The 21,622-nt window shown below is 42.4% G+C and overlaps 3 protein-coding genes across 7 annotated transcripts in view; 1 reads left to right on the top strand and 2 right to left on the bottom strand.

Moving 5' to 3' along the window:
* LOC137298287 (armadillo repeat-containing protein 8-like) overlaps positions 1 to 21,622 on the bottom strand; it is an 801,735-nt gene that overhangs the window by 665,937 nt on the left and 114,176 nt on the right. The window lies entirely within an intron of this gene.
* The window catches only part of LOC137298284 (1-phosphatidylinositol 3-phosphate 5-kinase-like), a 64,833-nt gene that overhangs the window by 6,899 nt on the left and 36,312 nt on the right, over positions 1 to 21,622 (top strand). For all 5 annotated transcript variants that reach the window (XM_067830471.1, XM_067830468.1, XM_067830469.1 and 2 more), the window contains 10 exons: positions 8,966 to 9,093; positions 9,313 to 9,502; positions 10,376 to 10,580; positions 11,384 to 11,507; positions 15,647 to 15,804; positions 19,248 to 19,477; positions 19,608 to 19,748; positions 19,859 to 19,933; positions 20,553 to 20,676; positions 21,329 to 21,509. In XM_067830471.1, coding sequence (XP_067686572.1) covers positions 8,966 to 9,093; positions 9,313 to 9,502; positions 10,376 to 10,580; positions 11,384 to 11,507; positions 15,647 to 15,804; positions 19,248 to 19,477; positions 19,608 to 19,748; positions 19,859 to 19,933; positions 20,553 to 20,676; positions 21,329 to 21,509 — 1,556 coding nt within the window. The remainder of the gene's footprint in view (positions 1 to 8,965; positions 9,094 to 9,312; positions 9,503 to 10,375; positions 10,581 to 11,383; positions 11,508 to 15,646; positions 15,805 to 19,247; positions 19,478 to 19,607; positions 19,749 to 19,858; positions 19,934 to 20,552; positions 20,677 to 21,328; positions 21,510 to 21,622) is intronic.
* On the bottom strand, positions 17,002 to 17,856 carry LOC137297737 (uncharacterized). Its single transcript, XM_067829680.1, has one exon. It carries the CDS (start codon positions 17,854 to 17,856, stop codon positions 17,002 to 17,004), a length of 855 nt encoding a protein of 284 aa, XP_067685781.1.

Below are 21,622 nucleotides of genomic sequence, written 5' to 3'. Positions count from 1 at the left end.
TTCTTCGAGATGACTACAACATTTCACTGCATACTACATTGACGATCACAAGAGATGACGGTATTATCTTCGGTGGAAAAATTTCGACATATCTACCTGGAAGACAATTTGTCTGCATCAGCTTCAAGTGGAAGTGTTTTTTCACACGCTTTACTCATTGAGACATGTGCTCGCCAAACAGTATGGTTATGGACAAGCCTAAATGCTGGCGAGGGTATCACCATTGGAACAAGATTTCACGATGATCAGTTATCTGCTACACTGGTGATGTCACGTCTACAATCTAATTGGTCCCCGAGAGACAAGGCCCTGTAAAAAAAGCCAGTGACATTACATCTACAATCTGATTGGTCCTCGAGACACAACGCCCTGCGCAGAATGTGATGTTATTTTTCCAGTGTTGGGAAGTTGTCTACATTTGACTTACAGTCATTCAGTGATGGAAAGATGTCATTTACACACAAGATTAGCAGTTTACAGTGTCATTTGATTGTTCAGACTTCATAGAGATCTTCTACAGCATACTCAATGCCTATCAGGACGCTTGCAGCAATGGATGTCAGTTTCTGATCGGCCAGCCAGCCAGCTGTAAATATACAGTATGGTTCAAAATTATTGAGAATAGCTAAAGCATTTCATATTATTAAACGAGAACAAATCAGATAAAATTGAATGTATTGTGAAAGTGAACTGACCTTTTCATGTTGTGTAGGTAACAATATAATATTTTATCAAGTCTCCTTGAGCTTCACGGCACAGTCTAAGACGGGTAGGCATACTTCCTATCAGAGAGGTTAGTGTTTCGTGAGTTATGCTGTCCCAGTATCGGACCACTTCTCTCTTCATGTCTTCAATTTCTGTCAACCCCTTTTGATTCACACATTCCTTCATCATCCCCCAAATGTTCTCAATGGGATTAAGTCAGGACTATATGCAGGAAATGGTAATGCAGTCACATTTTTCTCCTGAAACCACTGCTTGGCATGTTTTGCGATGTGTTTAGGATCATTATCTTGCTGCAAAATCCAGTCATTTCCATAAAACACATGTGCACTTGGAAGGAGAAAATTATCTAATATGTTAGTGTAGCGTTGACTTGTCAGATTTCCCTCAAACACACACAGCGGGGTCGTTCCTAATAAGGATATCCCTCCCCATACATGAAACTTTGGGCTGTATTTAGGTCGTTGATACAACGGTGCTGATGCAGACTTTGTCCATATTTTCACATTATTGGGATATACCCATACTGAGCTTTCATCAGTAAAAATCACATTTTCCCAGTCAAAGTTTTCATGTGCCAAACACCACTCAACACGCCTGTCTTTATGTTCTTGTTTCATGAGAGGAGAAGGAATTCCAGTCTTTTTCTCCCATCCAAGATCAATCAAATTTCTTCTAACTGTAGATTTTGATACAACTGTTGATCCCCTTTCTATCATTTCATACCTGATGTTGGAGATGCTTGCCCTTTGCTTTTTAGACGCTAAAATTCCCAGCCGGACGCGATCTGAGAAGTCCAATTTTCTGGGTCTCCCTGCTCCTTTCTGGTGCCCCAAATCCTTTCCCTCTTTAAAATTCTTCCTAATCCTATACACAGTAGAAAGAGGAGTTCCTGTTCTCTCTGCCAATGTATTTACATCATCAATTCCTTGATTACACAACTCAAAAATCAACCTTCTTTTATCTTCAGCAGACATTGTTGACAGTGCTGAGGAAAATGACGTCTGCTACAAATTCAGGGGAGGTAACTCTAATTGTACTATACTCAGTAGGCCAAGATGAGTTACCTCCCTTATACCATTACTTAGTTTTAAGTATCAGTGAATCAGTTGAGGTGTTAGGATAGCTCAAAGTAAGAAGAAAAATTCTCAATAATTATGAACCAGACTATACTTCCTTAGGAATGTCAACACATTCAGCGTTGATGATCTGAAGACGAAGAATGACACATCTTCAAGGCATACCAGCTCATCATGGAGAAGTCAACTCTGTCTACAGCTGGATTACACTATCAGGTTACTAACTCAGCTCAAATGACTTGAGAATCCTTGGGATTTGATTCATCACTGCATTGAGATACGTTGCTGTCCCAGGATCGGTGGGTCGAAGTTCAAGCTGATGATTAGAACAAGATCTACTCTCTCTGTTATCGCTATGTCAGTGATAATGTCTACTCGATCTGCTCACATCACCTCAGGATATGACCAGATGAATACGTCTACTACTATGTTTATGACAGCAGTTCCTGAGTCACGGTTTCAAGTCTTGACCGGTTTACGATGCTAGACAACTTGAAACCACACCCGCTATGGGGAACTCACTAGTCAAATGTCTGCGCAGGAACTTATATGTTACAGTCGGCATTCAACAACCATCTCTATGTAGACACGTCTCTCCAAGGACAGGGTGCCCATCTAAACAACGACGTTGCAGCAGGAATCTGGAATATGGCAGTTCGAAATCTTCCCATCAACCAGTTGGAGATAAAAGTAGTGATTCATGCTATCCATCACTGGTCGACAACACTGAGAGACAAGCTACTGATGATCCACACAGACAATTCAACAGTGGCTTTCTACTTAACCGAACAAGGGTCAATGAGATCACCATCTCTACTACACCTATGGTTTCAACTTTTCGACATGGTCGACAGTCTGAATCGCCAGATAAAAGCATGTCACATACCAGGAGTCTGTAACATCATGGCAGACGCCTTATCTCATCCTCTTCGTCCATCACCAACAGAGTGGATGCTGCTTCAAGGGGCGTTTTAACTAATCAGCCAGACGTTTGGATCACCGCAAATAGACTTATTACCCGTGAAGGTCCCGGGGTAGAATAGGCCTTCAGCAACCCATGCTTGCCATAAAAGGCGACTCAGCTTGTCGTAAGAGGCGACTAACGGGATCGGGTGGTCAGGCTCGCTGACTTGGTTGACGCATGTCATCGGTTCCCAATTGCGCAGATCGATGCTCATATTGTTGATCACTGGATTGTCTGGTCCAGACTCGATTATTTACAGACCGCCGCCATATAGCTGGAATATTGCTGAGTGCGGCGTAAAACTAAACTCACTCACTCACTCAAATAGACTTATTTCCAACAAGGTTCCACAAACAGACTATAACCTTTGCGTCACCGGTACCAGATCTGTTAGCCTGGGAAACAGACTCTCTCAGCATCCCAGGGAAAGGACTAAAACGCATTCGTGTTTCTCCCTCCAGTGCTACTACCAAAAGTCGTCGAGAAAATTATACAGACCAAGAGGCTACAACTGACTTTGGCTTACTGGCTAACGAGACATTGGTTTCCAACACTCATGGAGGAGTTAGGACAACCAACAGTACAACTACCAGATTGGGAAAATTTTCTCGTCCATCCACACACAAAACAGGCACACAGCAACCCATCTGTGTTCCGACTTAACGTGTGGAACGTATCAAAATCTGTTTAAATACAAAGGATACTCAATGAGAGAAGTGAAAGTAGTTACCTTAGCCTTACGGAAATCCACTTGCACCCTTTATGATGACAAGTGGAAGTTTGAGACATACGCCAAGAAGAAAGGCTTCACGGCGATGAAGGCAACCTATCCGCAGATAGCAGCATATTTATGTCGCCTATGACATTCCAGAGGTCTGAAAGGCTCTACATTATTTACATACTTGGCAACTCTCAGCTCAGTTGTCACCATGGAAACTGGGACCAAGCCGACTAAAGTACTCGAGTTACTTGCCTTGCTGCGTTCCTTCAAGTAGGAAGATTAACAATGTAGATTTAGTGCTCCAGCATGGGATCTAAACTTCATACTCCAACATCTCACAAGTGATGCGTATGGACCTCATTTGAACTGCTAACTCAGAAGACGCCTTGGCTACAGCTGCACAAATGTCAGAAATTCATGCTCTAGACTTCAACCACACGGGCTTTGATGCAAGTCATCATCAGACAGCTCATCCGGGTCTACGATGGGATTTTATTGCGGAGAATCAACTGCCAGGTCAACCAGATAAACAATTCCACATACCGGCACTATCTTCAACCCTAGACCTCGTAATACTCCAGATTTATCATTATGTCCAGTCAGAGCATTGAAGATATGCATCGCAAGTACCAAGTCTAACGAAATAGCGGATTGTGTAGAGTCATAAGAAAACTTAAATCAAATTTGTGTATGACAAGACCAGTGATCACAATTGTTGAGAGAAATGCTTCAATACTAAAGATAATGTGCTCCAGCGCCCTGAGCAGTCACATAATTTCACATGCACCATAATTTCACTGGTGCATTATCATGGTGATAGTTGGAGTGAGCAGATCCACACTGAACACTTTATAACTTGTCTTACAAGAACACTACACTGACTACGTCAGTTCTGATTTGTTGATGTACTATTTCCAGTGTTATGATCTTTGTCTTGGGAAGCAAGTCAAACATTATTGAAGGTGTGCATTAGGTGCTACCCTATTTACAAAGCTTTACACTAAGGAGCACAGGGTGCACTGTATACAAAAACATACAGATGTGTTGTGCTGCAGCCAGACTACAGAATTTTCCCTGCTAATTGTACTTTTGTTGATGCTTTTTGAATGCATGCACCAACAATGGCACCATTGTTTAAAAAGAGATCTTCCTTGGGGTACATATATGCATTATCTGTGACTGAAAATGACCTGTGACACTTGTTTTGATGAAAATATTGTTCAAAAATAGAAAGTCTTTTTTAATTGTATTGTATGCTCCCTATGCTCGCTCATTTTTGTGTTGTGAGACCACACATACAGGGCCCCACAGGGCCACCTACAGCCAGATGTGGCTGCTTACCTTGAGCCTCACTTTTCATGCTGTTGTTTCACACAGTGGTCGTGCATGGTCACCACACCTATGAGAGAAAATGAGTGAGAAAGAGTCAAATTTTGTATGTATGGTTCCTTTTGCGTCCTAGTCAGGGTGAACTTGTCTTTCACCTCAGTCTCAAAGTATCAATTAGGAAAGTACCTCAATAATAAACACCACGTTATCACTTGACTTATTTCCTTCTCTCCCAAACAAGGTGGAAGGCTCAAACCTGTTCTAATTCTAAATGATCTGAATGACATGTTAGAGGTACCGTCTTTGAAGACTGGGACACTACGCTCAGTGTTTTCATCAGTAGAGAGGGGAGATTAGTTCACTTCAATGGACCTCAAAGACAGGTAACTTCATGTCCCAATGCACGTTGATTTCAGGAAGTACTTTAAGTCATCCTTTGATGGGGCATGTTATCAGTTTCGTGGACTCCCCTTTAGCATCTCCATGGCACCAAGGGTGTTCACCAAACTCATGCTAATCACAGTGCAGGTTGCCAGGCCACACAGCAGGTGCTGTCACTCATACTTAGGCAATTGGCTCCTCTGTGGCTTGCCGCTTTCTTGAGTTGAGTTGCAACACTTTTAGTGATACCTATACTCACCAGGTAGAGTTGAGTCACGACACTTCCAGTGATGTGTATACTCAGCAGGTTGAGTTGAGTTACGACACAGAGAGCATACTTAGGCAATTGGCTCCTCTGTGGCTTACCGCTTTCCTGAGTTGAGTTACAACACTTTCAGTGATGTGTTTACTCAGCAGGTAGAGTTGAGTTACGACGCAGAGAGCAGGTACTGTCACTCACACCTAGGCAAATGGCTCCTCTGTTTCTTGCCGCTTTCCTGAGTTGAGTTGCGACACTTTCAGTGATGCGTATACTTAGCAGGTAGAGTTGAGTTACGACACTTCCAGTGATGCGTATACTCAGCAGGTAGAGTTGAGTTACGACACAGAAAGCAGGTGCTGTCACTCACACCTAGGCAATTGGCTCCTCTGTGGCTTGCCGCTTTCCTGAGTTGAGTTATGACACTTTCAGTGATGCGTATACTCAGCAGGTAGAGTTGAGTCACGACACTTTCAGTGAGGTGTATACTCAGCAGGTAGAGTTTAGTTACGACACAGAGAGCAGGTGCTGTCACTCACACCTAGGAAATTAGCTCCTCTGTGGCTTGCCGCTTTCTTGAGTTGAGTTATGACACTTTCAGTGATGTGTATACTAACCTGGTTGAGTTGAGTTACAATACTTTCAGTGATGCGAATACTAACCAGGTTGAGTTGAGTTACGACACTTTCAGTGATGCGAATGCTAACCAGGTTGAGTTGAGTTATGACACTTTCAGTGATGCGTATACTCACCAGGTAGAGTTGAGTTACGACACTTTCAGTGATGCTTATACTCACCAGGTTGAGTTGAGTTACGACACTTTCAGTCATGCGTATACTAACCAGGTTGAGTTGAGTTACGACACTTTCAGTGATACGTATACTCACCAGGTTGGTCTGGATTATCAATATGAAGAAATCGGAGCTAGTTCCTACACAGGATCAGGCTTTCTTGGGAATGTGATTTGAGGAGCGAGGCTTGGTCTCCCTGTCTCCATACCTTGTCACCAAGGCTCAGAGGGTTGTTGTACAATTTGTTTGCGTCTCCCAGGACCTCAGCTCAGACTTGGCTCCAGTTGTTAGGCAACATGGCGGCACCAGTGGACATTATTTGGTGAGCGCGTTTGAGGATGCGGTTTAGGATGCCTAAGCTCGAATGTGGTTTTACTCCTGGAGATAGCAGATGTTTCTCCACACTCTGTAGTGGCTGATTCCTCATTCACTTGTGGTGGACATTGGCAGGGAATTTTTCAAAGGGGGATCCCCTTGGACATTCGTTCACAGATCTCTTGATTCACTATCAGGGTGGGGAGGTGTTCAGGGTGAGCTGTCAGTCTTGGGCCTGTGGTCACAGAGCGAGGCACAACTGCACAATCAATGTGTTGGAATTGAGAGCAGTCTGGTTATTGTTCAAATGCTTTCAGGAGCAAGTTCGAGGTTGTGTGGTTAATTTGGAGAGGGACAGCCAAAAGACAGTGACCTATGTACTGAAGTAGGCGGTATGGCAGTTTCTGCTTTGGTGCGACCAGTTCCACATGCAAGTGATGCCTGTTCATCTCCTCGGTGTGGTCAATAATGTTTCTCAATGTGTTTTGGCTCCACATGAGTGGATGCTCATTAGGGAGATATTCGGGGTTATCTCCCAGTTGTTAGGGTCATTTCAGGTTGATCTGTTTGCCACTGGAAGGTTGAACCAGATTCCACTGTTTTGTTCCTGAGGTCTATCACATCTGACTCTTTCCAACTTGATCGGATGGACAGATTTTTGTGGGCATTCCTGACACTGCTCCTGATTTTCAAAGTCCTCTTGCAGCTTGCCACCCAACCAGCTCGACTGCTTGTGCTCCTTGCACCTCTTTGCTCTGCTGGTTTCTGACACTAGATTCAAACACAAGTTGCAGACACGATACTGGCTTTGCCGAAGGATTTGACAAATGTTCAGTATGACGATAGATGGGCCTGTTATATGCGCTGGTGTGTTGGCAGGATTCTCAATCTCTTTCCTTCAACTGTAGTTGAAGTGCCAGAGTTCTTACAGTTTCAGTTAGAAGCCAGTTTATTTGTATACGGGCAGCCAGGGCACAGGGCAGGTGTTGCCACCTGTACCTGGACGACTGGTTATTCAGAGCACTTGCCACTCACTTGAGTCGAGAGGCAACACTTCTGGAGATGAGCATTCTCACCAGGTTGGGTTTCATTAGCGATTTCAGGAAATTAGAGCTTTTTCCAACACAAGATCTGATTTTCTTGGGATTGGGGTTTGAGACATGGTGAGGCATAGCCTCTCCATCTCAAGACCGTATTGTCAAAGTTCAGAAGGTCACTTTGCTATTTCTTGAGTCTCCCAGGTTTGCAGCACAGACATGGCTGTGCAGGCTAGGCAACATGGCAGCGATGGTGGACTTTGGCATGCATGTCTGAAGAGGCAGTGAGTTGCGAGAAGTTACGTGAGAGTGGTTGATTCCTCACCTATGATGGACTGACATCGGGAACTTAACCAAGGGGCTTCCACTGGAGATCCTGACACTGTCACTCTCAATTCAATCAGACAAGTCCCTCACAGAATTGGGTATGGCCTTAGTTGACCTCACAATTTTGGGTCTGTTGTCCGAGAATGAGGTGCATAAGCACATTGATGGGCTGGAAATGACAGCAGTTTGAAAGGTGTGTGAACACTTCATGGATTAGGTTCAAAGCCGCATGGTTCATCTAGAGACAGACAACCAGACAGCGATGACCTAATTCAGAAGCAGGACAGTACTGTGTCTTCCTTTCTTTCCTTGACATGTGGGTGATGCCTATTTATCTCTTGAGGGTAGACAACATTCATGAAGATGCACTCTCATGGCATATACTAGACCCACATGAGTTAATGCTTGATTGGGAAATATTTGCCCTTGCCCTTAGCCATGCCCCGTCTTATTGACGGCAGATGTCAGGTGACAGGGTAAGGGTGTTTGTCTCTCTCTGTTTGATTTAAGAATTCCGCTTCTTGTTGGGTTTTTGTTGCCAGACAGAATACCGCTCCTGACTTGCCATCTTTGGATCTCTTTTGAAAAAGAATCATACAAACCTGTTGCGGGTTTATGATCCTTTGAAAAGAGTCCTTCTTGGGGTATAGCTGCCCACTTACCTTCATTCTGTCTGCTTATGTTCAGCTTGAAAAATGAGGTTACCTCCTCTTGGTTATTGGGGGCTGCCAATATTTATTGAGAAACATAGTTACAACTGTTGTAGGAATTAAACATGGACATTTTAATGCTTCTAAGTACCCCTAGGAGGACTCATTCCAAAGAATCAGAAACCCAGAATTTTGAATGAGGATCAAATAACTGATTATTTTCTAATTTTATTCATATTGATTGACATTTATTGTTATGAATTTAGCCAGTAATCATGTGATTAATTTTGTTTGCAGTTATGTTTTTTTAAGCGAAATGTGTTAGGGAACTAAAATACATCTAATATTCTATACTGTTTTGAATACAATCACTATGGTTCTTTTTGTAGGGAATGAGGACAGCAGTAGCCAATCAGAAGAGAGTTCCGAGGGTCAGGTTGTAGAAGACCATGTACAGAAACGGACGCTCTCAAGTGTGCTCAGTCGTCTAGGCAACATACTGGATAGGCGTAGCAATGTAAGTTGCCAAGATCTTGGTGCAAAGAATAACAGACATCTCACAACAGTCTATGATATCGTATGTGAAAATTATTGATCTTTACCTTTTCTTTTGTTTCTTCTTTTCTGTGAAAAAACATTCCCTAATTTGTGATTGAGAATGGCATGCCTTTTTATCAGTCGGTCAGCATCTTCATATGTGACATGATATTGTGACGAGGTACTGTCTCTCCAACAGACCCTTCAGACTTACAAAGACAGTGACTTCAAGCAATACTGGATGCCAGACAGCAGCTGTAAGGAGTGTTATGATTGTGGGGACAAGTTCACCACATTCCGCCGCCGCCATCACTGCAGGATATGCGGACAGATCTTCTGTAGCAAGTGTTGTAACCAGGAACTTCCTGGGAAGATTATTGGATACAAAGGCAGGTTGTCTCAACACATCAATTGATGTGAATAGACTGTGTTTCTTAAGAAGATTGAGAACTAAGACAAGAGAAACAATATCGTTTGTCATTTTAACAAATTCAGGGTCTTTTACCCATTAGTTAAGGATTAATGTTTGGAGAGTCACCCAATGTGTACTGCATGTTGGGTAGTTATCCTGATTATTGAGAGAATGCAGTTAGGATTTGTGAACTATGTACAGTTGCGTTATTGTGAGTGAGTAGCCATTGGCGCTACCTCTGTTGTAAATCTATGTTAATGTATAGGAGTTACTATTGACTTTGCTTTCACCACTTCTGGTTACAGTAAAGCTTTATCTAGGACCTGTGGTCTGTGTGTAGCCAAGTTCTAGTTACAGTAAAGGTTTATCTAGGATATGTGATCTACATATAGCCCAATTCTGGATACAAGAAAGGTAGATCTAGGACATATTTATAGCTCTGTTCTGGTTACAGTAACGGTTTATGAAAGACCTGTTGTCTGCATATAGTCCAGTTGTGTTTACAGTAAAGGTTTATCTTGGACATATGGTCTATGTATAGCCCTGTTCTGGTTACAGTAAAGGTTTATCTAGGACTGATCTGCGTATTTTGATTACAATAAGGTGCTCTCGTTACAGGGTTACAGTTAGGTGTTATGGTTACAGTATTACAGTAAGGTTTGCTGATTACAGGAAGGGTTTATATAGGACCTGTGATCAATGTGTAGCCCAGCTCTGGTTACAGTAAAGGTTTATCTAGGACATGTGATCTGCATGTAGCCCAGTATTGGTTTCATGAAGGTTTTATCTAGGACCTGTGATCTGCCTGTAGCCCTGTTCTGGTTACAGTAAGGAAGTATGTGTGTTGTAGGTGGTATCCGAGTGTGCATCTACTGCTGTAAGGTGGTTCTTCGCTATGCACAGCAATCTGACCAGGGTGGAGATGTCAAGGTATCAAGGGAAGACTTGAGGAGCCTCTCTATAGACTTTGAGTCTGGTAGCTTCCAGGATCTTGGAATCTGGAGCCCCAACCTGCGTCGTATCTCCAGTATCAGAGAGGACAGTCCTCAAACAGGGTATGCACATGTTCTGTTTGTGATCATACAACATGGTACATGTTCTGTTTGTGATCATACAACATGACACATGTTCTCTTTGTGATCATACAGCATGACACATGTTCTGTTTGTGATCATACAGCATGACACATGTTCTGTTTGTGATTATACAGCATGACACATGTTCTGTTTGTGATCATGAACACACACACGTGTTCTGTTTGTACTAGTGAGTTCCTGGATGTTCTAGTACTCCAGAATGAGTGCCGGTGTGTTCTTGTATCTCTAGAATGAGTGCCGGTGTGTTCTTGTATCTCTAGAATGAGTGCCGGTGTGTTCTTGTATCTCTAGAATGAGTGCCGGTGTGTTCTTGTATCTCTAGAATGAGTGCCGGTGTGTTCTTGTATCTCTAGAATGAGTGCCGGTGTGTTCTTGTATCTCTAGAATGAGTGCCGGTGTGTTCTTGTATCTCTAGAATGAGTGCCGGTGTGTTCTTGTATCTCTAGAATGAGTGCCGGTGTGTTCTTGTATCTCTAGAATGAGTGCCGGTGTGTTCTTGTATCTCTAGAATGAGTGCCAGTGCGTTCTTGTATCTCTAGAATGAGTGCCAGTGTGTTCTTTTACTTGTATCTCCAGAATGAGTGCCAATGTGTTCTTGTATCTCTAGAATGAGTGCCAGTGTGTTCTTGTATCTCTAGAATGGCTGCCTCGATGTTCTGGTATCTTTGGAATAAGTGACCATTTCTATTGTTTTGCTTTATTATTGTTGTTCTGTCAAATATTATGTTTTTTTGCTACTTCTTACGCTTGTTTTGATATAGATCTGTGAGCCCCCAGGATACAGGGACAGCTTGTGTACAGAAGAATGTGCCCTTTGACCTGACTCCACAGGCTGATTTCTCCATACAAGAATCCCTTCTGAGAGAGAGCAAGATACTCATCCAGGTCAGGTGCACACTTACTACAGGCATGGGGAACTGCATACCTTTTAAAATTTCATTCAGTATTCTAATCTGTTGAATTGATGATGTGACACAATCCTGTAAATGGTACCAGACACATGCTGTGACAGCATAATTCTTTTTCAGAAGAAGTCCTCCTTGGGGTACATATAAGCATTTTTATGTCTGTTAAAATTCCCATCACAGTTGTAACCATATTTTGCAATAAAAATATTTACAAAACAAAAACCTTGTTTTGTTTTGTGAGACCACCCTTACTGGGCCACGTAACTCTCCAATCATATAGTCATTGATGTTATTTAGAAGTCCTGATATGACCATTCAACAGAAAGATTACATTTTTAAATGTGTGCAAACTTTAATTCATCAATCAGTATGTTTTGTCTGATCACCTCTCTAAACCGTTCTATCTGCTCTCTGTTTTTTCCTAAGATGTGTATAACTGAAAATATATGTAAACTAATGCTCAAAAGAAATGAAAACGGAAACAAATATCACTGAAATAATTTTTAATTCAAGAAGAGTATTCAATTGGACATCAAACATACATACATACATACATACATACATACATACATACATACATACATACATACATACATACATACATACATACATACATACATACATACATACATACATACATACATACATACATACATACATACATACATACATACATACATACATACATACATACATACATACATACATACAGTGCATGAAATGGAGGTTTTGTTTGATGGTCAGTGAAAGAGAGCTGTTGTCAAAAGAATATTTACACATTACCAAAAGTCAAATAAAAACATGTGTCTCTCTGGAAATGTCATTGAATCAAGCTCAATAGCGTGTATGGCCTCCATTGGCATTGATGCAGGCCACAACACGTTGCCGCATGGATGACGTCAGGCGATGAATGGTGTCAGGTGTGATTCATTGCCATTCCTGTTGGAGACATTGTTCCAGCTGTTGTACGGTCACAGGTGGCGTTGGCAGTCTTCTGACTTGTCTATCCAGGTAATCCCACAAGTGCTCAATTGGATTGATGTCTGGAGAACATGCTGGCCATGGTAAGAGATCAATGTTGGCATTTTGCTGAAAGTTGTTCATCAGTCGTGCAGTATGAGGTCTTGCATTATCATGTTGGAACAAAACTCCTCTTGGCTGTTGGTTAATGAATGGTACTGCAACTGGTCGTAACACTTCATCCCCATATCTGCGAGCATTGAGGTTCCCGTGAATCACCACCAGCCTCATCATCAGATCGCCGCAGATGCTTCCCCACACCATCACACCACTACCTCCAAATGCTCAAACCTGCTGAACACAGTTTTGCGCCAACTGTTCTCCTACACGGCTGTATACCCGAGACCAACCGTCATTTCTGTAGAGGCTAAACCTGCTCTTGTCGGAGAACTTCACCTGTGCCCATTCATGCCTCTGCCGGCGTAGAACCTGTCTGGCCCACGTCAGTCGCCCCCGTCGATTTTGAGGTGTCAGATGAACTCCACGGTAAGGTCGACCTGCCATAATACTGTGTTGACGTAGTCGATGGTAGGCGGTGTGTCAACTTATATGGTGCCGTTGCCACTGTAGCCATTGCTGTAACGAACCAATTGTGGAGGTGAATGGTCCGGATGTGCCGATCTTCAGTGGAGGTGGTCACTCATGGTTGACCGCTTCTAGGCCTGTCAGATGAGCTGCCTGTCTCCTTGAGTCGCTGCATCAGTCTGACAACGGTTGCTCTTGTGCATCCAAAGGTTCTGGTGATGGCAGTGTTGGTTGCTCCTTGCTGCGCCATTCTGACAGCTCTCTCTTGTTGAACTTGGTTCAAACGTGACATACCTCTTGTGTTTTTCTGATCACTATGTCCCTAACGTGTCCCATCGACTAATGTAACATAAAGCACATTCGTAACTATCCTATTCCCTCACTATCTTGAGTTCCATACAGAATGAAAGTTTTTGAAAAATGGTAAAATTTTCATTTTCATGCATGCAATTTTCGTGTGCACTTCAGCAATTTCCAGCATGACCCTCATGCAATTCACCTTTATAGGGTTTGCAGTTGATTCCTTTGAGTTAGTGGCAAAATTTATCCTTGAAGTGACCATGGGTCGTGGAAGAAGTTTAACCATTGATCAACGACATCAAGCCTTAGCATTCCTGCAAGATGTGAGATCACAACGATCCCAAAAGGCAATTTCCAACCTATGGATACGGTTCCAGCAGACAAACTCTGCCAAGGATCGACCAAGATCTGGGAGGCCTAAAGTGACGTCACAACAGGATGACAGGTACATTCGTTTGATTGCTTTCAGGAGCAGACTAATCACCACCACTCCAGTCAATAATGCGTTTAGACAGGCTTCTGGACACTGTGAATCTGTATCAACAATACGGCGCAGATTACGTCACTATGGACTGTGGGCGAGACGTCCAGCCGTTAGACCCCCTCTTACACCACGCCACCGTCAGACTCGATTGAATTGGTCAAATGGGCATTTGCCATGGGATGCACGCAGATGGTCACATGTTCTGTTCACAGATGAATCAAGATTTAACCTGCACTTCAATGGTGGTTGAATCCCCATCTACAGACGTCAAGGTGAACGTTTCGCTGACGCTAACATTGTTGAACATGATCGCTTTGGAGGAGGGTCAATTATGGTGTGGGGGGTGTCACAATGAATGGCAGAACTGATTTAGTGGTGGTGGATGGTAATCAGACCGACTAGAGGTACCGAGATGAAATTCTCATTCCAGTTGTCATTCCATTCCTGAGAGCCATGCCAGGACGTGTTGTTTTTCAAGACGACAATGCCAGACCACACAGAGCTCGCATTGTGACAGCCTGTTTGCAGCAGAATGGTGTCAATCACATGGAATGGCCGGCACTATCCCCCGATATGAGCTGGATTGAGCATGTATTGGGACATTTTGGGACGTCGCGTGTACACCAGAGTTCCTCACGCTGCCAACCTTGACCAGCCTCGAAATGCATTGTTGCAAGAGAAACATTCCCCAGAGACAGATTGGACTGTTGGTGTGTGGTATGCTGCGTTGATGCAATGCCTGTGTTGCTGCCAGGGATGGTCATGCCTGATATTGACTTTTTGTCATTCATGTTTTGAAGGTAGTACTCTTTAGTGCTCCATGTTTAAATTTGGGTCAACTTAACCGCCGATATTGTACACTGACTAAAGAAATAAAGGAACGATGTAGTGATTATTGATTATTTTATAACACATATGCCTTTTCCCTCCAAGATATCTACATTGTATTAAGTGAGTCTAAACTTTTGATGGGTGGTATAGGTTGCTTTTTACTTTCATGAATCGTGATAACTTGGCCGAAAGGACTTCTTCCCCGGCCATCTGTCAGGCAAGATGGTGTCATACAGAACTTACATTCATCTCTTGCTGTGTGGCACCTCAGTGCGTTCACAGAACATGTATTTGTACTTTTTGCTTTTGTTAGGCCAGGGACCCGTGAAGGTCCTGGGGTAGAATAGGCCTTCAGCAACCCATGCTTGCCATAAAAGGTGACTATGCTTGTCGTAAGAGGCGACTAACAGGATCGGATGGTCAGGCTTGCTGACCTGGTTGATGCATGTCATCGGTTCCCAATTGTGCAGTTTGATGCTCATGTTGTTGATCACTGGATTGTCTGGTCCAGACTTGATTATTTACAGACGGTCACCATAAATTGTAGCTGGAATATTGCTGAGTGATGCGTAAAGCTATACTCACTCACTCACAAAGTTAGGCCAGGCTTGCTTTATCCTTTTCTGCGTTCACTAAAAACTGGTAGGTCGGGTTTCTTGTCATGTACTTTTGTATCTGCTATATGTTTGATGCATTATATAAACACAAGTTGCTGGCATTTTATGTGCTTTATCATGTTTGCTTGTTAAGCAGGCGTAAATTGCTGTAGCTTTTTTCGACAATTAGTTTTTGTCCATGCGTTTTCCCTTTGCTTGTGTTTATGTATGCATATAAAAAAGTTTATATGTACCCCAAGGAGGACTTTCTTCAAAGAATTCATAACCTCTATTGGTATAAATTTTGTTTTAAACATTATGGGTCATGTTTGTTTGCTGACTGCTTCCATGTTTATCCAGGACTCTATACAGCTGCGTGAATTATGGAGACAGATGAATGACCTCGGGAGCGGTTTAGAAATGCAGAGTCACCGAGTTCGTCTCCGGACGTATCACAAATGCATTGTGGGCAAAGAACTTGTGAACTGGCTCCTCGCAAATGACAAGGCTGCTAACAGGTTTGCAAACTTCTGCCTCATAGAGGTACTAGTGTAACTTAGAGTTGTTTGTGTTTGTGTTTGTGTTTGTGTTTGTGTAAAGATATTTAGTCAGAGTATGTATGGTTTTGGTTGTGAAATGAATGCGCCACTTACTTGCGGTACCAGTTTGGGAGTGTCATATACCAGAATGAAGCTAATCTAATGGGGAGTCTGAATATAGAAACCGGTTCATTATACGGGTTTCAGTCCGTTTATCATCCCTGTTAAATTTTCTACGCAAACGTATAGGCCCCAAATGCTGTATTGATTCACCTTAATACCGTATACCTAACCCCTCAGTAATGTACAGGGTGCTCAATACAATACATACAACTAGTGTAATGAATTATATATTATTAAATATTGAATTTCTACACAAAAACAATGTTTTGTATTGCATTGTGTAAGTGTTTGTCAATAAAGTGCACAGTGTCTCTCTTGGGGGCGTGCATATATGTTACATTGATTGCCAGGTTAATACGCCCACCCACAAATCAAGGAGCTGTGCTATCAAATGCCAATAGTGTTGTTGCTTGTGACGACATGGCGAAACTTGAAATAATTCCATATAAGTAGCCTTTGTGTTCACATAATTCGTATCATACATTATTTAATAATGATTGAAATATATGTACTAAATGAAAACATGGAGGCATGAATAATAATGATAATACTTTTTATCCTAAACCATAAAACAGTTAGAGCAATTTGTATTTCTCATCATACTCTACACACAGAATGAAACTGACTTAAACATGATTTCACTTTGGGAGAATTACTTCTCAGTATTTTTAAGTTTTTGTTTAGGTTCTCTCTGCTCTTTTCTAGCCTTCTTTTCTGCTTCATTTTTCCGTTTCTACTCAACTTTCTCTCTTTTCATTTCAATGATATGATTGCTTGTCAGTATTCTGTGTGAGGTCAGCTTTCTGGGATTGACTTTGCCCTCTGACTTTTTAGTTTCAGGCAAAGCAAACTCCCTGTTTACTGCTTCCAGTTGTGTAAGAGGCATTCCTTAATCACTTGAAATCTCTGAAATCATATTGCCAGATTCATCAAATGATGAATGGACGTCTCCATTGAGAACAGAGAGCATTAATTCTTCAGCTGTCAAGACCTCTGCTCCCTCTGGAAGGTCAGACTCCTGAGCGGATGTTGCTTAAGTCTGATCTGGAGTCACTACAACTTTAAGTGCAACTGCAACACTGGGAGCTTTGGGGTTTCAGGGCTGGCTACTTTGGAGTTTGATGTAGAAGTGTTATCAAATGGTTGAGATGGTGCAAAGGCTGATCTGGGGGTGGCTGTGGGATTGAAGGGAAATATCCCGCATTCCCTGAAGCCATTGATGATGTTGCTGGCGGTGAATGCTTTGTCATAAGGAGCTCTGAATAACCTCGGCCACTCCCACTTACAAACGATGTCGTTTGGGCTGCTGCTCATATACTCCGAACACCCAAAGCTCCATTCCCTACTAAAGGAACTAAATACAGTTTTATCTAGCGGACAGAGCCACTGGGTTGTGTGCGGAAGGAATGTGAGAACTGTAATATTATTCTCCTGTGCCTTCTCCAGAAAACCCAGCGTCTCGTGAGGTGAATGGCTGTCAAGGATGATCAGCTGGGGTCCCCCTGAGCCGCAGTACTTGAGAAAATGGTCTTCAAACCATCTCTTCCCCAGCTGATCTTCCATCCATGCTCTCTCCTGGTATGTATACACAGTACCTGGAACACCAAGTTTTGTGTTATAGGCACCCAAACTTCTTTGGGGTTTGCCTTTAACTATGGCCATTGGTGGTATGGTGTTCCCGATGGCATTAACACAGGCCTGCACCGTAACCCGGTCTTGGTCATTTCTGACACAACCAGGAATGTTTTTGATGCCAGTTTCAGCAAAAACTTTTGCTGTCCAGTGACTGAGAGGAACCCCAGTTTCATCTATGTTCCAGATTAATTGTGATTTCTGGCTTAAGCCCAGGGTATCTATGATACCACCTAACGTTTCAAAATACTTGTCCACTATGATGGGGTTCAACATCCTTTCTCTCACTGTGGATAACGCAACTGGGGTTCTGAGTTTCACATCAGGAAGCCCTCTATCCACTTCTTGCCAGGAATCCCCCCTTTTAAATGGGTTTTTAATACTCAACTGTTCGAGCCACCTTTATAATTAACTGGCGTCGAGTAATTCCAAAACTCTGCAACGCAGCTAATTTTAGTTTTCTAGCAATGTCATTTTCAAGGTCTGCGGAAATGGTTGGTGGACGCCCAAGATGCAAGTCACCTTCAGATTTTTCTGTGACGCGGTCTGATATGGTCATGACGGGCACTCTGTGCTTTTTGGCCACCTTCTGGAACAACATGCCCATATTAACATTGTTAATTGCAATTTGAAGGTCTTCTTTTGTATATCTTCTTTTCTTCCCCATCTAGAAAAGTAACAATAGTAGATTAATTCTAACAGAAAGAACAAACGCTTCATGGCTGAACAAGATATTCATTTATTTCAGTAACAACCACAGTGTTGTTACACTGGTTTTCATATGCTGCTGGAGATTTTAATGGTCTTGTATATAATACAAGACCTGTAGCACAAGCGCAAATGAGAACAACTAGTAATATGACAATGTTGTTTACCTCATGGTCATCACATACAAGTCCTGAAGCGCAAGATGTATCAACAGGTCTCCAAGGTAACGAAGGTATGGCTTGTGATAATCTCGAGCGAAAAGAACGTGCCTGCACAGGCAACTGTGAATTAACCAATAAATATCTTTTGTGTGATCACATGATAGTTGACCGATTGTGTGCTATAAATAACACCAGGAATCCTCGGAAAAGTAATCGGCTTGAGACAAAAACATAGAAACAAGGGTTTATTCAGTATATTTATTTATATGAAGTGTACTGAACCTAGGGCATGGTCCTAATTTCAGACAACTGACTCTATAGCCATATAGAGTTTTTGTTCTGCTGTAGCACAGTAACCCTTCTCTCATGGAAGAATCCTGTATGGATCAGCTTCAAGCAGGTTTTTATTATCTTAGGACATGCTTTACCTCACTCAGAAATTTATAAACCTATTGAGAGGATACTTTCCTAAATATTCAGTGTTGTTCGAATGCACGCTCTGCAGAGAAATGAGAACAACTAGTAATATGACAATGTTGTTTACCTCATGGTCATTGTGGATTCTGTTTCCATAGCTGAGGTCCAGGGCGATCACTAGGGTAAACACTGTCTATGCTCAACTGAAAGTTGGTCATCGTCAGCTGCCATTTCCTTGATCCAAGAAGAGAGTGCGATATGCAGAATGGCGTATAGCCAAGCATGGCAGGATATTAGTCAACACTCTTATATGTTATGTTTGATTTTTACATTTACACGTAAGTTTTGGTAAAGACAGCAACTCTGACATAATGTTTCCAGGGACCAAGCAGTGGCTATTGGGCAAGCTCTGGTGTTTGCCAACTACTTGGAACCTGTATCCAGTCAGTTGCTGGTATTCCAGGATGACTTCTGCCTGTACAAGCCGGGGGAACATGCAGGCCTGGTAGATTCCACTCACCGAGCTCAGAGTCAGATCACTGTCGAGGAGACAGCCCCTAGCAGTGAACCACTGTGGTTCAAGGAAATCGAGTCCGTGGACAGGGATGACTGTAGGTGGACTTACATTGTACAATTACTGATGAAAACATTCCATTTTCTATATTATTTTGACTGTTTTTAACAATATCTGTTTGGCCTAAATATGCTCTTAGACCACCTAATGGTCATGGTTCATTGCAGCATCCATGGGGGAGGACCAGCGGTCAAGCACAACTGACTCTGACCAGAGGAAAAGCATTTCTTCAGAGTCTGGCTCTCGAGCCATCTTCTATGTCAGTGAACGCTCAGACAGTGGTAGTGTGCCCAATGACCTGTCTAAGTGTAAGTTGTCTTTTATAACTTTAAATCTTACAAGCCTTTTTATCAGTTTGAAAATTCTGAAATCAATGTTTTACAGCATGTTTCAAGACACACTACCATGTTTGTTGTAGTAGCAGCCGTGGCCCGAGACGGGTTGTCAGATGAACCCCTGCCAAGTACTGGGCTGTCAGATGACTTTCTCAAAGGTATGTGTGGAAACTAAAGCACAGAGGTTGATATCATGCCTGTAATATGACATCTCGGCATAGGAAATATGGATATGTGGGATTGGTGTCATTTCAAATGAAAAATGCACAAAAGAGTTAGTACTGGAAAAGAGCATTATTTCTGAGTTCATGGAATGGATAATTTCTCACACAGGTAGTCAGTCTTGAGATGTTGTCAATGAGACATAGCAACAAACTTACTCTGTTGTGCTTTAGTATTGGGTTGGTGGTACTGACTTATGTGGCTGCCTTTTGGCATATTTGAGACAATGATTATGCATACTGAACAGCAAAGGAAACACAATTTTGAAAAAGTTTAGTTTTCTGTACTTTCTAAACAGTATGACTGTCTTATTGAGCATTTGTGTTACTTTAAATGACACACACACATGTATTTCTTCATACACAAGACATTGAACTTGGTTGGGTCTTATGTACAAACCATTCAGCCTGTAAAATCTGGGACTCCTTGCTGCACACTGTTGCATCTTATCATCCTCACTTCAGTATTTGTCTTTTAAAATAACCTGATATTCCTTGGAATATGCATCACCTGACTGGCAATATGAGTTCCTGTCTGTGTCTGTATGTGTGTCAGGTTCTCTGTTTGTGGGGAAGTCCATCCCTGCCTCAGCTGACACAATCACCTGTCCCCATGGATGGAGGAATGCTGACCAGCTTCGGGAAGAAAATGGAGAGAAACTGGCTTATGAACGTCTTAGGTTGGTAGTGTTACTCTTGGTGAGTGAGGATGTCTTGCTGATATAGAGACTCCCCATCTCTTGTCAGTATTTTCACACTCAGGCTTTTGGGACATGAGATGCTACTGCTCAATGTTTGCCGGATACTTTTCTTGTGTCTCATTGTGTCATTATTTGTGATTATTCTGAGGTATTGTTTTGTGCAAAATGTTGCCTTTTGATCCTACTTTAGATTTTGATTCCTTCCACGTCTTGTATATCAGATATTTACTGGGAACTTGGTACTGGGAACATTAAATGCTAGCATTTGGTTGAGACAGGTTATCAGCAACTAGTGAAAAGGATGCCCATTTAACAAGGATCTGGGTCTGGTTATTGTTGCTGCAGATTGCAGTCTCTGCTCTCAGGATGGGATATAATCCCTAGACAAGTTGATTTAGCTTAGTTCAACCATTACTACCCAAGAGGATGAGATAACTGTTAACTTCATTGCACAGCTTGGGTAGCTAGAGTTGAATACTGCCCAGGAAGTTGAGTATAGAACTCATTAACTGCAGCAGTAGTCTATGTGCAGTATTCCTGTAAATCTGCTGAAATGTAAGACTTCTGTCAGACTTCACTCTGTCGTCATCAGGAAGGTATTTTATGTGTTTATTGTACTGTCTGTATCCAGCAAGGCACACACGGAGATGTGGGAAGCTCTGTTGAAGCAGTTGCTAAGTCACCACGGTCTGTCCCTGGGCTGGCAGCAGGTCATCTCATACATCATTCTCCAGGTCAGTCGCTTTGTGCGCCCGGATGTCAAGGTCGAGGGAGATGACCCAGACATCAGGAAGTACATCCACATCAAGAAGGTAAGATCACATACAGCAACATTCTTCATTGTCAACACTGACTTGTATGTGATATGTGTATGTGGTATGTGTATGTGGTATGTGTATGTGGTATGTGTATGTGGTATGTGTAT

This window comes from Haliotis asinina, chromosome 10 (assembly GCF_037392515.1).
Source record: "Haliotis asinina isolate JCU_RB_2024 chromosome 10, JCU_Hal_asi_v2, whole genome shotgun sequence".
Lineage (NCBI taxonomy): Eukaryota > Metazoa > Mollusca > Gastropoda > Lepetellida > Haliotidae > Haliotis > Haliotis asinina.
The sequence above is the reverse complement of the archived record's forward strand: the minus strand, read 5'-3'. Positions and strand labels throughout refer to the sequence as shown.

Bases quoted from the DNA above. Each gene is read 5' to 3' on its own strand.
- LOC137297737 (XM_067829680.1), bottom strand. From the start codon at position 17,856: ATGTTGAACCCCATCATAGTGGACAAGTATTTTGAAACGTTAGGTGGT.